Source organism: Protomyctophum parallelum, assembly GCF_964188405.1.
Source record: "Protomyctophum parallelum genome assembly, chromosome: 5".
Classification (NCBI taxonomy): domain Eukaryota; kingdom Metazoa; phylum Chordata; class Actinopteri; order Myctophiformes; family Myctophidae; genus Protomyctophum; species Protomyctophum parallelum.
In genome coordinates this window covers 37,638,657-37,654,816 of record NC_139702.1, presented here as the reverse complement: position 1 = coordinate 37,654,816, position 16,160 = coordinate 37,638,657, and the positions used below count along the sequence as shown (strand labels likewise).

The 16,160-nt window shown below is 45.1% G+C and overlaps 1 protein-coding gene across 2 annotated transcripts in view; it reads left to right on the top strand.

Annotated features, from left to right (window-relative positions):
• The window catches only part of pax5 (paired box 5), a gene marked incomplete at both ends in the record, with an annotated part of 63,989 nt that extends 48,041 nt beyond the window's left edge, over positions 1 to 15,948 (top strand). For both annotated transcript variants that reach the window (XM_083765924.1, XM_083765925.1), the window contains 5 exons: positions 2,158 to 2,290; positions 7,994 to 8,095; positions 12,884 to 12,970; positions 14,420 to 14,506; positions 15,866 to 15,948. In XM_083765924.1, coding sequence (XP_083622050.1) covers positions 2,158 to 2,290; positions 7,994 to 8,095; positions 12,884 to 12,970; positions 14,420 to 14,506; positions 15,866 to 15,948 — 492 coding nt within the window. The remainder of the gene's footprint in view (positions 1 to 2,157; positions 2,291 to 7,993; positions 8,096 to 12,883; positions 12,971 to 14,419; positions 14,507 to 15,865) is intronic.
• Positions 15,949 to 16,160: the final 212 nt, after the last annotated feature.

Below are 16,160 nucleotides of genomic sequence, written 5' to 3'. Positions count from 1 at the left end.
CACACACACACACACAGCTGTATTAAAGGGGTCAATGCCGAACTCTCACCTCATCACCTAAAGAGAATTCTGATTGCTGTCGTATACACACACGTGCACACACACACGCACACGTACACTAAGCGTGCGAAGGCACACACACACACACACACACACACACACTGCGCACGATAGTAATTTTCTCCATCATGAGGTCAGATGAGCTAAGAATCCATTGACTCTTGAGATGGTTAATCTATATATAGTTGATCATCAGTGTCACTGTGGACTACATTCACTACACGCGTGTGCACACACACACACACACACACACACGGTCTAGCTAGAAAATGACAATAGATGGGTCACGGGTAAGATGCGTGTGTGTGTGTGTGTGTGTGTGTATGTGTGTGTGTTTGTGTGTGTGTATGTCTGTGTGCGGCAGGGTCAGCCACAGGTGAGAAAAGTGCTAACCATCCATATTTATATCAATCGGATCGGCGATTTTGACACCTTTTACTGTATATATATCTTAATGAGGAAATATGAAGATTGAATTTAACAAAATGTGCAGGGTAGTTCATATTTTCCTGAACAATGCTTGTTCAGGAACTTATTTTTTCTGTGAGAGGAGAAACTCAAGCAACTGCCTCATGCTGGATTACTACAATAACCATGATGCTTTGGTGCACTCACCCCACCTTGTGGATAGGGGGAGGGCTGTCTTACTGAGACAACATGTAGTCCAGGAAGGAAGTGAGACCAGTGTCCATGACGTCACAGACACTTTGAAATACAAAAATATCTAAAAAGACACATATTACCCACATACAGGAAAGTGTTTCTTGTCTCCCAAACATCATTAAAATAAGATCTGGTTGCAAAAGGGGTGAAGTGGCCCTTTAAGTACAGTAGTCACAAATTCACAATGCGACGCAACAATACCGATGCTGGGGTTTAAGTGGTAAACATAATTTTTCAATGTTCATTATTTTAAAGGATATAATTATGAGATTATTACTATTATGTTCATGAGGGGCCAGCTCCAAAAGTGGTCTTGGCATACCACTCTACAAAAAGTGGTATATACCACTTTTCAAAGTTTTCAAAGTTTTCAAAGCATGCCACTTGGCATGGTAATAAATCTTGCCGGAATTTGCCGCTTTTAAAGCGCCACTATTCAAAGTGGTACGCCGCTATTCAAAGTGGTGCGCCACTATTCAAAGTGGTACGCCGCTTTTCAAAGTGGTACACCGCTATTCAAAGTGGTACGCCGCTTTTCAAAGTGGTGCGCCGCTATTCAAAGTGGTGCGCCACTATTCAAAGTGGTACGGCGCTTTTTTTTTAGTGGCATGCCAAAGACCACTTTTGGTGCTCGCCCTCCCTCATTATGTTCTGGAAATTACGTGTATATGTGTATGTAAAGTATATGTAAAGCTATGATGTCCAAATTAATATTTCAGCATAACGGCAGCACCAGATGCTATATTTATAACATTTTGGATGCTATTTATAGAGGACAATGTAGGACATCAAACATGTTTTGGCCATTATTTCATGTCCTCTTACCCACTGTGTATACATACTGTGCGTACGTGCGTGGGTGGAGAAGAGAAAGAGAATGTCTTTACGTGTGCGGTGGTGGTGGTGAGATGATCACAATTGTCAATGGTGTTGGTATCTGGGGAGACAGGGGGCTTTGTGTTAACTTTAGTCTACCTCATGGCTCAGTGTGTGTGTGTGTGTGTGTGTGTGTGTGTGTGTGTGTGTGTGAGTGTGAGTGTGAGTGTGAGTGTGAGTGTGTGTGTGACAGGGTGTGTGTGTGTGTGTGTGTGTGTGTGTGTGTGTGTGTGTGTGTGTGTGTGTGTGAAAGAGAGAGAGAGACCTGATCCCGTGGTTATAGACTCTGGAACGGTTGTACAGTAAATCCCTGTCTTTGTCAACAGATCGATAAACTCTCTGCTGTGTGTATGTGTGAGAGAGAGAGAGTGTGTGTGTGTGTGTGTGTGTGTGTGTTTGCGCACGTGCATGCGCGTGCGCGTGTGTGCACAGGGTGCAGCACCTTGGGAGACCAGACAGAGTATACTACAGTGTGTCCATTCATCTGTCCAACAAAGCCATTTGGAATGTGTTCTGATTTGCTTTATTTTCCTGTTCCAACTTCCCTTGTCTCACCAGACATCCGATTATTCGGCCATGGCGTCACTAGCCGGCGGACTGGACGAGATGAAAAGCAATTTGGCCAATCCTGGGACAGGGGTGGAGCTAGGAGGTGGTGTCCCAGGCCCACAGTCTTATCCGCTGGTGCCGGGTAAGAAATATACTCATCCACTTCCCTGTTTGTTTGTTTGTTTGTTTGTTTGCCTGATCTAGTTCTGAAGCTGCAGATTCCAAACAGAACTTGTCAAGAGCATGTTTGAAAAAGGTCAATATAATAAAGGTCTAAATATATAGACCTTTAATAATACAAATTGTTGGGGCAATATAACACCTTAAACTCTATATAATACTTTGTTGACTGGTTTTCCTCGTGGACTCTGTACTATTAGGCCTGTTCTTTTTTTCAACACTGAATGATCGCCCCAGGGACGCTACAGGTTTTAGCATATTAGCTACAGAAGGACCTACTGTGGCACGAAAATGGCCGATTAGGCGATTACTACTTCTGGTTCACGGAGCCGGTTCATGGGGTCTTCTTCGCAGGATTTTTCGTGCATTCTGTTGGCACTGACAACCTACTGTAGGTTCTCAGTGCCAATATTGTGCCATTCATTGTCAATGGCATTTAATGTTTGTGTTAGGACAATATTTGGGTTACACACACCAAAAGCTGGATATAGCCGCTCAAATATTGTAAATGAAAAAATGTAGTGGATCATGGTAAATTCAGGGGTTTAGTGCAACCTATAAGGCAAAACATTTCAAAATGTCATGCCGTCATCATAATGTGACGAGGTCATCACATTTGAAGGCGTCACATTTGAGGGCGAGTGGCTATATGGCCGAATTTAGCCCAAGGAGTGTTTATCGTTCAAAACTATAATGCTTGGAATGGGCTCAGAATCATGAAAACCCCCTAGTTTGACACGTCACATGCTGCTTAAAGCATAATGACATTTTGATTTTTTTTTTCCTGGTTGATAATGGTACCCCAACTTTCAACCCTCCCTGAATTTACCATGCTCCACGAAAGTTATTTGGATGACCCTATCACAAAAAACCTATTACTATTGCAATTTCTTTTTGGTCACGCCCCCCCCCCCCCTTAGATTGACTGGCCTATAAATGAAGTCTCCTGTTCCCCCTGCCCTCCGCTCACTGCACTGAGGGGCCCTGGGACAAGCAGTGGTTAATTAAGAGTAGACCAGGGGAGCACTTGGACAAGGCCACAGCATTCCCTCCTCTAATGAGGGAATCATAGAGCTGGGACTGTGGGAAAACTAGGAATCACGTCTCTTTTTTTTCCTGCCTCCCAAACCACCAAGGAATATTACCTGCCCACGCTGAGTGAGAGGAATGGAGAGTGAGAGCAAATTTCCATTTATGCTTATGCACGCAAACACACATATTCATATTCACGCACTTGCGCGAGCGCACACACACACACACACACACACACACACACACACACACACACACAGCAGCACTATACATTTTCCTGTGATTTTCCTCAGAGCAGAGCTCCCTCTAGGGGCCACAACATGAGATTTTGACTGAACAGCAGCACATTATTTGGACTCGCAGGAACAACGAAACACATTTACACACGGAATCCCCATTTGAAGCCTGTCCCGCATCCACTGTATGTTATCGGCAGCGTGAGCTAGGGGAGTATCAAATGATTTGATACCCCCCTACACTCTAAAATACACACTGAGGGACTCACACAGTCTGTTCTCTTCCAATTTTGACCTGTGTTGCTTTGCTGGTTGTCTGATCAGCCATGGACTGAAACATATGAGTGAGACTGAAACAGACAGAGAGGGAGAGAGAGAGTGTGTGCTCACTGTATTTGAGCCCAGAAGAGACTCGGGCTTGTTCGTTGACCTCTACCACAAAGCAGTGGAGAACAGATACATCACCACATCTGACACATGTGCGCACACAAACACGCACGCACACACGCACGCACGCACGCACACACGCACGCACGCACGCACGCACACCTCAGAGGGTTTGGCTCCGTCTGCCCCCTCTAAGTTAGGCTGTAGAGAGTCTATATTTCTTCTTGCGTCTCTCTCCTCTGTGCCCTGTGCACTGACCCTGAGCGGATGAGCAGTCCGTCTGCACTAATGCCTCGCTGTCGCATCAAAACTTTACTACTACAGCCAGACAGAATGGGAGGAGAGAGAGAGAGAGAGAGAGAGAGAGAGAGAGAGAGAGAGAGAGAGGGAGAGAGAATTAACTAGAGGAGATGTGCGTGGTGCATTGAGAAAGACAGAAAGGGGCATATTGTAAAAAGAAATAAAGAAAGAAGGACAGAGAGGAGGAGGAGGAGCAAAGGTGAGGAGATGTGGACAACAGTGTGAGAGAAAGACAAGTTGTCACAGCTTGTATACCGGCTATTTCTTGCCTGGAAGTATAAGTAAGCCTTGCCGGGCCATGTGGCCTATAGACGAAACCTCGGAGGAGTGCCCTGGGTGCAGCCATAGCTGAGGTGTACCATTAAGAATCCACGGAGGGGTGCCCTGGTTGCAACTTGCAGCCACAGCTGAGGTGTACCATTAAGTGCAGCTTTACACCTCAGCACTGCCTATACAAGGCTTACTGTTCCATACTCTGGAACAGTGCCTTGTAGGGCAGGTGTAGCTAATCAGTGCTGAGGTGTAAGCTTATTTGTACACCTCAGTAAGGGCACGCCTCCGTGGATTCGTCTATAGGGCAGGAGCCTGTTTCTGCAGCCCTCCCTGGACATGACGTTAGTATTTTTTTACTTACGTAGAAGTATCAATAGGCTACTGCAATGTAGAAATACTCCATTACAAGTATTGGTAGTAAGTATTGGTATCAAAATGTATACACTTAAAAGTACCAAAAGTAGAAAGTACCCATTGCGCAGAATGTCTAATTTCAAAAAATAAAATGTATACAAATATTTAGGAAATAGCAGATTTATCAGCAATTTTCTATAATCTATAAATGCACCACGTCTCTTGTCTGTCTGTACGTGTGTACGTCTGTAATGCACGTAACTTGGGAACCATTCGACTTCAACCGAATTCGACACACGCTTTCCACACCCCCTCATGAGTGCAGTGCCCGGTGTCGAGTCGGTCGGACTCACGGTTGTCCAGAACCGCCACAAAAGGCCCCTACCCAGGGTCCATATATGGAGCTGGCCTGTTCTGACATTACAACACTCCATATTTGGGCATGCTTGACACAGAACTCCATATAGGATTAAAGGGAGACAGAGAGACAAGTTACAGAAATCTCCATATATTGACACGGGTATACAACGGGTATTGCATACCTGGGTGGGGCATGGATCTCCAACTTCCATCTTTACAAGAACTCCATATGGCATAAAAGGGACACATACATAATAACTGGGTGGGGCATGCATTTCCACCTTGCATCGTTCCAAGTAGGCCAGTGCCCAACGGGCATCGCTGTATAGTTTTACAAATATCTCAAAATTGTACGTAAGTGCAGTACTTACTTAGTTACTTTCCAAGCTGGGAGCCATTGTAAATGGTCCCACTATTATAGTCTTTGGTAAGACCCGGCCGAGCATCGAACCCCTGTCCATCTCAGGGTGAACTCTCTGACCACAAGGCCACTGAGCTGGTACACCACTAAGTATAAAACAGGCTTAATGTTCATTCCGCACTGCAAATACAGCTTATCAGCCCCTGTCACATACGCACGCACGCACCACGCACGCCCTGCCCTCCCCTCCCCATTCCCCATCTCCTCTTCTTGGTCAGTCAGTTAACGGTGGTTAAGTGGAGGGGAAGTGAGTGGGATTGATGGTGTTAGGATTGGAGCTGTTTATGATGATGATAAATGCATGTGTGTGTATGGGCACCGGGGTCTGTGTGAGCCCTTTGGTGTGTGTGTGTGTGTGTGTGTGTGTGTGTGTGTGTGTGTGTGTGTGTGTGTGTGTGTGTGTGTGTGTGTGTGTGTGTGTGTGTGAGACTGTGTGTGTGCACGCGTGTGTGTGATGATGATGATGAATGGAGGGCTCCCTTTTCAAGCGCTCCCCACTGTCTAACGCGTGCAAACACAGAGAAATGATTTAGGCCGACATACTGTCATGTAGTCTAATGCAGTTATATACACACTCTGACAGACAGACAGAGAGAGAGAGAGAGAGAGAGAGAGAGGTGCATGGAGGGAGGGAGGGGATGAGAGGAGGTAATAAGGGAAAGGAGGGTAGATTACTCAGTGACCCAGGATGGATAACAAGGAGAGAGAGAGAGTGTGCATGTGTGTGCGTGTGTGTATGTATGTGTGTGTGTCGGTGTGTGTGTGTGTGTGTGTGTGTGTGCGTGCGCCGTGCGTGCGTGCGGGCGTGCGTGAGAGAGACAGCCCATAATTGGCTCCTCCGATGACTTTCCATTAAACGACCATTTGCCCGCAATAAGAATGACACCTTCCAGTTAGTGTTAGATAACAACAGTATCCTCTTCAGCCAAAAGAATGGAAAGAATCTGTGAGATATCTTCAATGATGCTTATGTATGGAATAAAGCGTCGCAGACCCGCCGCCTTTCATGACGACGACAGGACCAGGAAATAATTCCCCATTCATTTCCCCCATAGACATTTCAAAAAAGTATTTATGCTTTGTAAAAGCCAAGTTGGTCTTTAGTGTGCTTGGCTCAAGCCCAGGACCAGTGGCTAAAAGGTGGCGCTATAGCAAACTTTGAACAGGCATAGCTCATGAACCGCTTGACCGTCAGCGATAAACATTCGATACGCATATGCATCTCTTCATGCCAAACAACTTTCGACTTTTGACCTCTGACCTTTAGATCTCCCACCATTTTGAAATGTATGAAAAACGGATGAATCGAATCAACTCGTGGGATATTTGTGCAATTTGCTCGAAACTGTCTATGAACAAACTGTGGACCAATATCTAAAAACACAATATAAGAGAAGTTTGTAAGTTAAACAATCACAGCCGTGTGAAGTGAGGGGCGCTCTTATCAGCATTCCGGCCAATCACAATTTGCATCTTCACTTTTCTGTCCTCACTTTTAGATAACACAAACACGGAAAGCTGGGCATATGAAGCTACTATTAGCCAATGAATATTTCAGTTTTTATTTCTGCCCCTAGTATACATGCAGAGTCACGTGTTTATGAAACTTTACAGTATGGTAGAGGATCATGCCAAATAGCGCTGAAATCAGTCTTAGTCCAGTTGCCCAAAGGGGGGCGCTATGGCAAACTTTGAACGGGGGCATAACTCATGCCTCGTTTGGCCAAAATCCATGGACCTTGACTCATGCAGAACACATCTGTCACTTTGACCAGTAAGCTCCACCCTCAGATTTTCCACCATTTTGAGCAGTTTGAAAAACGCTTAAACCTAATTTTCTGCCGGGATTTTTGAGCCATTCGCGTGAAATGTTCTACACACAATCTATGGACCATTATATCCCAGTTGAAGAGCAGTTTGTACGTGAAAAGTTGTACAAAAAATATAGCTGCAAGCAACGATAACATGCAGGCATTTTGAACAGGCATAACTCATGCCTTGTCTGTCTGTCTGTCGTACGAACAGCTGCAATACCGCTGGGAGACCTAAAGTGGCACTGTTGAGCAGCCTAAAGGACCATTCATACTAAGCACTATAACTATAACTATACAGCCAGCCAGTGGTGTTGTTGAACAGGCTGCACTGCTCAGTTCACAGGGGTGTGATTTTCCTTATTGCTTGGTGCCGTCTTATCGCTATATTATTAGGTCAACACAAAATATCATGTGATGATGTGTATGATGATTACAGTGTGTGTGTGTGTGTGTGTGTGTGTGTGTGTGTGTGTGTGTGTGTTTTAAAGGCCGGGACCTAGCCAGTACTACCTTACCAGGATACCCTCCACACGTCCCACCCACTGGACAGGGCAGCTACTCCGCTCCATCTCTCACAGGAATGGTACCTGGTGAGTATAGGCTCACTTATAGACACACACAAACACACACACACACACACACACACACACACACACACACACACACACACACCCGCACGCACACACCATCATACATGTATTGTTTACAAACACAGAAACTCTGTCACCTTTTCCCAAAGCAAGGTTGTTGCCTAAACATGTCACCTTAAGGAACAACAACTCCCTCTCAACGCATCTTTAACTGTACATGCAATCCCACTGGATTCATGTCTGAGATGGGGGCCTCGTGTGTGTGTGTGTGTGTGTACTTGTCTTTGCCACTTCCTCTTGCCTCTGTCTGCTATAGCTGACAGCGTTCCCAGGGGGTATATATATGTGTGTGTGTGTGTGTGTGTGTGTGTGTGTGTGTGTGTGTGTGTGTGTGTGTGTGTGTGTGTGTGTGTGTGTGTGTGTTCGTGTGTGTGTGTGTGTGTGTGTGTGTGTGTGTGTGTGTGTGTGTGTTCGCGTGTGTGCGTGCGTCATTAGAACCCAGCCACAGTAGCACAGCTGTCCCTCCTCAACATTAGTAATTTGTTTTTAATGAGAATCACCAGTGACCCACGACTAATTCATTCATTCCCTTCCACTCCGCCTTCTACGCTTTGCTTTTGTGTTTCAATCGTAGACCAGCCACTCTCTCTCTCTCTCTCCCTCTCAGTTATTCTCTCTCATGCCTGATTTACAATCGCCGCCTGCCCGCCAAGTCGCGCATCCGGAAATAAATAACTGATCTACAAGCACACTACGTGTCACAAATGCCACGCGTGGGAAGCAATGAGCATGTGTAGGTCAGCTATTCTAAAAAGTCCGGCTTCATTCAATCTCTCTCTGAGAGATTACCACGATTACCACGACCACGATTACCACGTCTCGCTGAGAGTCGTGGTAGTGTAGCCTTGAGGTCTTTGTACTTTAATTGAGCATTTCCAAATGTCCAGTACTTCTACTCCACTACATCTCAGAGGCAAATATTGTACGTTTACTGCACTGCATTTATTTGAAAACTTTAGTTACATAGTTACTTTGTAGATTTGGATTATTATTACAAAACATACACTAACCACTTCAGCCACATTTCGACCAATCGAAAATAGCCGATCTACAAGCTCACAATGCGTCACAATGCGACGCATTGTGAGCTTGTAGATCTGCTATTGTCAAAAGATTTGTATACATGAAAACTTGAATGAGGCATTCTGCATAGCGAGTACTTTTACTTTTGGTAGGCCTACTTAAAGGACACTTTAATGGCAATACTTTTGTACTTTTACTCAAGTACATTTTGAATTCTGGACTTTTACTTCACCACTGCTGCAAACCAGACTGAGGCACATTCATTCATTGAGAGTGTAGCCTGGAAACGAGACGAATCTGCCCCCAAAAAAGCCCTCGACAGATTTGGTCTGGCCTCGGTTTTGATTGGATTTCTCTGCCTCCGAATCAGCACCAATCAGGGTCCAGTATGCAAATATGGGGTGGGTTTATCACCGGAGGCATTTTTACCTCCTAAGCTTCCACACAAAGATTCCAGACAAATACGCAGTGATGCCATGTCAGGATATAGTGGTAGTTGGCTATGAAAACTACCGTGCATGGGGAACTATAGAACTACAGACAACAGTAAACTACCGTGCATGGGGAACTATAGAACTACAGACAACAGTAAACTACTGTGCATGGGGAACTATAGAACTACAGACAACAGTAAACTACCGTGCATGGGGAACTATAGAACTACAGACAACAGTAAACTACCGTGCATGGGGAACTATAGAACTACAGACAACAGTAAACTACCGTGCATGGGGAACTATAGAACTACAGACAACAGTAAACTACCGTGCATGGGGAACTATAGAACTACAGACAACAGTAAACTACCGTGCATGGGGAACTATAGAACTACAGACAACAGTAAACTACCGTGCATGGGGAACTATAGAACTACACACAACAGTAAACTACCGTGCATGGGTAACTATAGAAATACAGACAACAGTAAACTACAGTGCATGGGGAACTATAGAACTACAGACAACAGTAAACTACAGTGCATGGGGAACTATAGAACTACAGACAACAGTAAACTACCGTGCATGGGGAACTATAGAACTACACACAACAGTAAACTACCGTGCATGGGGAACTATAGAACTACAGACAACAGTAAACTACCGTGCATGGGGAACTATAGAACTACAGACAACAGTAAACTACCGTGCATGGGGAACTATAGAACTACACACAACAGTAAACTACCATGCATGGGTAACTATAGAAATACAGACAACAGTAAACTACAGTGCATGGGGAACTATAGAACTACAGACAACAGTAAACTACCGTGCATGGGGAACTATAGAACTACAGACAACAGTAAACTACAGTGCATGGGGAACTATAGAACTACAGACAACAGTAAACTACCGTGCATGGGGATTGGGGAACTATAGAACTACACACAACACTAGTAAACTACCGTGCATGTGGGGAACTATAGAACTACAGACAACAGTAAACTACCGTGCATGGGTAACTATAGAACTACACACAACAGTAAACTACAGTGCATGGGGAACTATAGAACTACACACAACAGTAAACTACCGTGCATGGGGAACTATACAACTACAGACAACAGTAAACTACCGTGCATGGGTAACTATAGAAATACAGACAACAGCGGCCAAATGCATTAAAAAAAGAAAAGAAATAACAGTGTCCCTTTGATGTTGTTTACAATTCCTTGTCTCTGTGTATTCCCAGTCAGTGTCTGACCGCAGACATTTGCACAGGCACACACATGCAAACACACACACTCTCTCTCTCTCTCTCGGTGGACATGTAGTAACAGTTCGTCTAAAGACGGGTAACCCTGTCGCCCTGTCCCCTTGTATTCGCCCTGTCCTGTCCCCAGGTTTGACAGCATGTTTGTGTGTGTGTGTGTGTGTGTGTGTGTGTGTGTGTGTGTGTGTGTGAGAGAGAGTTTTGTGTGAGGATGATTCAACTAGGCTGTTTACTTATGGTGGCATGCAATTGTTTGCGTGTGTACACGTGAGTGCGCACGTGTGTGTGTGTATGCGAGTGTGCCAGTGCGCTTCTGACAGTGTGTGCGACCTTGACACTGAGCTCCACACGGGGGACCCCCACCCCAACCTCCCCCCAACCTCCCCCCGCCTCTCCTGCTCATCTCCTAAACAACCTGACACACTGCCGTCACCGTGGCCGTGACAAGGGGAGGATGTTTGCACCCAGGGACGCCATAGAGACCACATCCCTCCCGACCCCACCTGACAGATGCTGCTTAACACACACACACACACACACACAAGGTTGGAGTACAAAAAAAACCTTTACAAACACCTACAGTACTCATCCTCAGTGAATATTTTAAGGTTGCGCTTGAATCTTGAATGAATTCCCCCCAAATCCAGAATATCTGGAACTTGACCAAGAAGGACGATCTGCCAACTTTACTCATACTTTTCAAAAGCCCCCCCCCCCCCCCGCTCTATTATCCATTCTGTCTAATATAATATCATACCTTCATTAAGGAAGCAACTCTGCTCTGCTATTCTTCTGGTCTCTCTCTTCTCTTCTCTCTCTCTCTCGTCTCTCGTTGCAGCAGGGGGGCTGACACTCAGAGGGGGTGTTGCAAAGCACTGAGGCAGAACCGACAGAACGAGGAGAGGGAGAGAGGAACGGAGGGAGGGAAGGGAGGAGGAGGAGGAGGAGGGGGGGGGGCATCAGGGTCTGTGACTGTCAGCTAAGGGAGAGGAATCCCCAGGGAGGACTAAAGGTTCAGCAGAGAAAGAGAGAGAGAGGGAGAAAGAAAGAAAGAAAGAGCCAAAGGAAAGAAAGCACACATATACAGTGGGATGAAACAGGGGGCGGCGGAGGAGGAGGAGAGATGGGTGAAGAATGTTGTTTTGATGTGCCGGGTGACGGGCCGACCGTGGTCAGGCTGCAGACCTGGCAGAACCAGTGAGGAAGAGAAAAAAAACCAAGAGGAGAGGGTTGAAGGGAGAGGATGAGAACAGAGTATAGAAGCCCCAGACAGGACAGTAGTAAATGAGGGAGAAAAGCTAAGCTATCATCCACCGGATGGCAGGACAAGACTGTAAAATCCAGAGCATTAAGGTATAACTCTGAGAGTGTACAAAACAAATGTATAACACAATGGCTCCATTTGTGTACACTTGATCGTTAGGCCTACAAATGGATGAATGAACAGGGTTTTCCGGTGTATAGCCAGTCGGTGGAAAGGTTTCATGACAAGGTTTCATTCTTTTCATTTTATTTTTCGTTTTTCTTTTAGGTTTTATATGATCTCAATTACACTCAAGCAACCTGAACTTTGAACATTCAGTGGATTTTCTGTGGCCTGGGATTTTCTCTGTGACTGTGAAGCCTTTTGAGCTGCAATGAAAACAGGCAAAACAGTGAAAACAGTGACATATACGGGATTTGCTCATTTTGCTGGCTCTTACATCACACTCCACAGGAAAATCAGAGCACTCGTTTGAGCCAGAAAACCCCAGCCCACTATCAAAATCTACTGAATGTTAAAAGTTCTGTTATTTTTTTTTTTACAAATTACAAAAACTTTTTTTATGTCACAATCCCTTTAAGGATAGGAGCAGCAGTACACATCACCAAAATCACCATTCATTCATTCCGGTTTCTGTTCGCCCAGAAATCATTGCATGCTTTCCTTATAGCTTCCACAAAAACCCACGATTCTTCTAATCATGAACCTTGATGTTAATTTCTTTGCAGGTGGAGATTTTTCCGGAAGTCCTTATTCCCACCCTCAGTATTCCACGTACAACGAGTCATGGAGATTTCCCAATCCCAGTTTGTTAGGTAGGTGGATATAGGCCAACACTGAATGTGTGTCATTTCAGTCCCTCGATCACCCTCTCATATACTGGAGATTAATTTCCTGATTCTTACAGCATGGCACTGTAGAGGTCGGTCTGTTTGTCTGTGTGCGTGACGTGTGTGTCTGTCTGTCTGTCTGTCTGTCTGTCTGTCTGTCTGTCTGTCTGTCTGCCTGCCTGTGTGTCCACCACTGGGCCGATCACATCAAACATCTGTTGCACGCTGCCAGTACACCAAGACAAGACCCAATTGGTTTAATTGTTCATAACCTGTCCAGTATCAGTACGTTACTGTATTCAAATCAAATACCACATTTAAAACAACAGAAGCTGACCAAAGTGCTGCCATTTAGGCCTGAGGCCGATTCTAAAAAGGCCTCTAAATCCTGACCTAAGTTTTCTGAAAAACTTCAAATATTGATATAGCAGCATCAAAGTTTTAACATTTTTCAATACTGTAAATACTGTACAGAACCCCAAAATGGGTTCCTGGCCTGAGGGGGTAAAACACCAAAAGTGGTTCCCGCCCAGAATGGGTTAAAACAAACAGCGCCCATTAGCGCACAGACAAATAAGGACATCATAAAACTCATATATTGCATACTGTACCGGCTCCTATACTAAACAGAGCGATACAAACAGAATATTAATGGAATACAGTCTCTGCATTCTCATCAGTGTCACAACAGCAGATCTACAGCAGAGGAACCAGACTCATAACATATAGAGCAGGGGTAGGCACAGGGGAGGGTGATCACTGGCACACTGCCGTAAGTGTGAGAGAGGCTTTTTCTTTTAAATTAAGTTTAAAAAGTTTAGTCCCATATACAAATTATATCCTGCGCATAATTCCATATTGATTCAAATTCCTAACTTTGACTGGGAACTGGGAGGGAGTCTGGGAGATAGTTGGGTTAAGTCTAATATCATTATTACATCTTGATTTTTAAGAAGAAGAAATAAAGGTCATTTTGTATAGCCCATGAACAATCAAAATCTGTGGGAAATATTACATTTCGATGTGGTGTCATAATTAAACGTAATGTTGATATGGCACACTGACTGTCAAGAAAATGTAAACATGGCACTTCATGTCAAAAAGGTTGCCGACCCCTGACATAGAGGATCATGCTGTCATATTCTATTTCACCAATAGGTCACCAAACACAAACATACTTGTTGTTGTAACTGCATAATTGTTCCTAAATGTTCGGAAGAGTTGAGGATTGACTTGGCTAAAATCCTACCACCAGACAAGGCAATGCCTTTACATCTCTGCAGTAATGTTAAGCAGACAGTCACTAACAAAGTTCTCATTTTAATGGCGGATTCATTCCTCCAGTGTCATTGTGTTGGAAATGTGAAATGGTCAAGTTGTGCTGACCTGCTGTGTGCTCCTCTCTCTCTCTCTCTCTCTCCTCCACCTGCCCAGTGTTCCAGCAGGACTACGGCTCACTGCTGGGGACGGAGATCGGCTGCTCCTCCAGTCTCTTCACCAGCCAGGCAGGACAGATGCAAGGTGAGAGAAAGAGAGAGAGAGAGAGAGACAGAGAGAGAGAGAGAGAGAGAGAGAGAGTTTAACACTCTGGGGCATTAAAGATATAACATTTTGAAGACATGTTCTTAACTCTCAGAAGATCTCAGATTCATAGTCATATTTCCATGGCATTAAAAAGAAGTTGTTAAGTTTGTTTCACATCAACCTCAACGTGGTAAGCCAGGAGAAGATCTGATGGCAAGAAAAGAAAAAGCAAGCTGGAAGGAAGAAAGATGGACGAGAGTAGGGTGAAAAAAATAAATCAAGAGTGCTTAAAGTTTTGCCTGGAGTAGTGGACTTGGGTATGAAAACGGATGAGCAGCCACATAATGTTAGGACAAGAAGGTAGACATTAGGAGACATTGAAAGGTCTAAAGATCGATGGGAGGGGAGGAGAGAAAGGACCAAAAGGGGGGAGAGGGGAGATAGATGAGAGACGAGAAACGAGGCGAGGCAGAGGGGAGAGAGGCTGTCTGAAGTCTTGAGTGAGACTAAATAGTTTGTCAGGCCAGCTTAATGCCTCACTTCCCCAAAGAGCCTCCTGAGATTACCTGCACTGTGGACAGACAGCCTGTCAACACACCGCACGTCTGATGGATGGAAGTGACAGAGACAGATGTGTGTGTGTGTGTGTGTGTGTGTGTGTGTGTGTGTGTGTGTGTGTGTGATTGAGACTGCAGAGTTACAGTATTGAATTGACCCCTTCCCTGAGGGGAGAATAGACTCAAGGGATCAGCACTAGTAGAGCTGTACACTATATCAGCTTAGACTGTCACTTCACTAAGACTGTGTGTGTGTGTGTGTGTGTGTGTGTGTGTGTGTGTGTATGCGTGAGTGTGTACGTGTGCGTACGACCGTACGTGCGTGCGTGTGTGTGTGTGCTCAGAGATAGAGAAGAAGCTTGAAGTGCCATTAAAATCTGGTTTCTATTTAATTAGCTAAAGGATAATTGTTGCCGTTCATAATTCATATTGTACGAAACTGATCTCAGTTGATCAAGTTAGCAATAATAGTTTTCATTATATATGGAATTTAATTTATACAATCGTCAATAATTTAGATTGCACAAGGCAAGAGGTTGATTAGAGTATACAGTCCTGGGACTTTTAACTCTATATGTGTCACTTACTCCACTCCAGGTGTTCTAATAACCGTTAATTACATTACAAACTGGGGGTCCTTGAAATCACTGCTAGAGCCGTAAAAATCTTCTCTTATGGAGGTCCCTGGCATAGCTTTTCAAATGGGGGGTCCGCGGGCTACTTAGTGTCCCTTTGGGGGTCCTTGAGGTGAAAAGGTGTGGGAACCACTGCTTTACACCAGCGTGTGCGTCGTCCCCAGGGTCGCCGTACTACTACAGTACAACGTCACGGGGGGCGGGGCCTGCGGCCACGGCAACAGCCTCTCCCTACGACCGCCACTGACCGAGAGGAGAGCTGGATGAGAAGAAGGAGGAGAGAGGAGATGGAGGAGAGGACCAGCACTGTCCAACACAAGCCTGCTTACAACGTCTTCATGTCAGTGAAGTTTGACTTTTCCCTTCATCGACTTAGTGCTATAGTCCAACTGATGCCCCCCCCCCCGCTGGGCTGCTATACTGAGTCACTGCCCCCAAATGTGACCATCTACTATAACG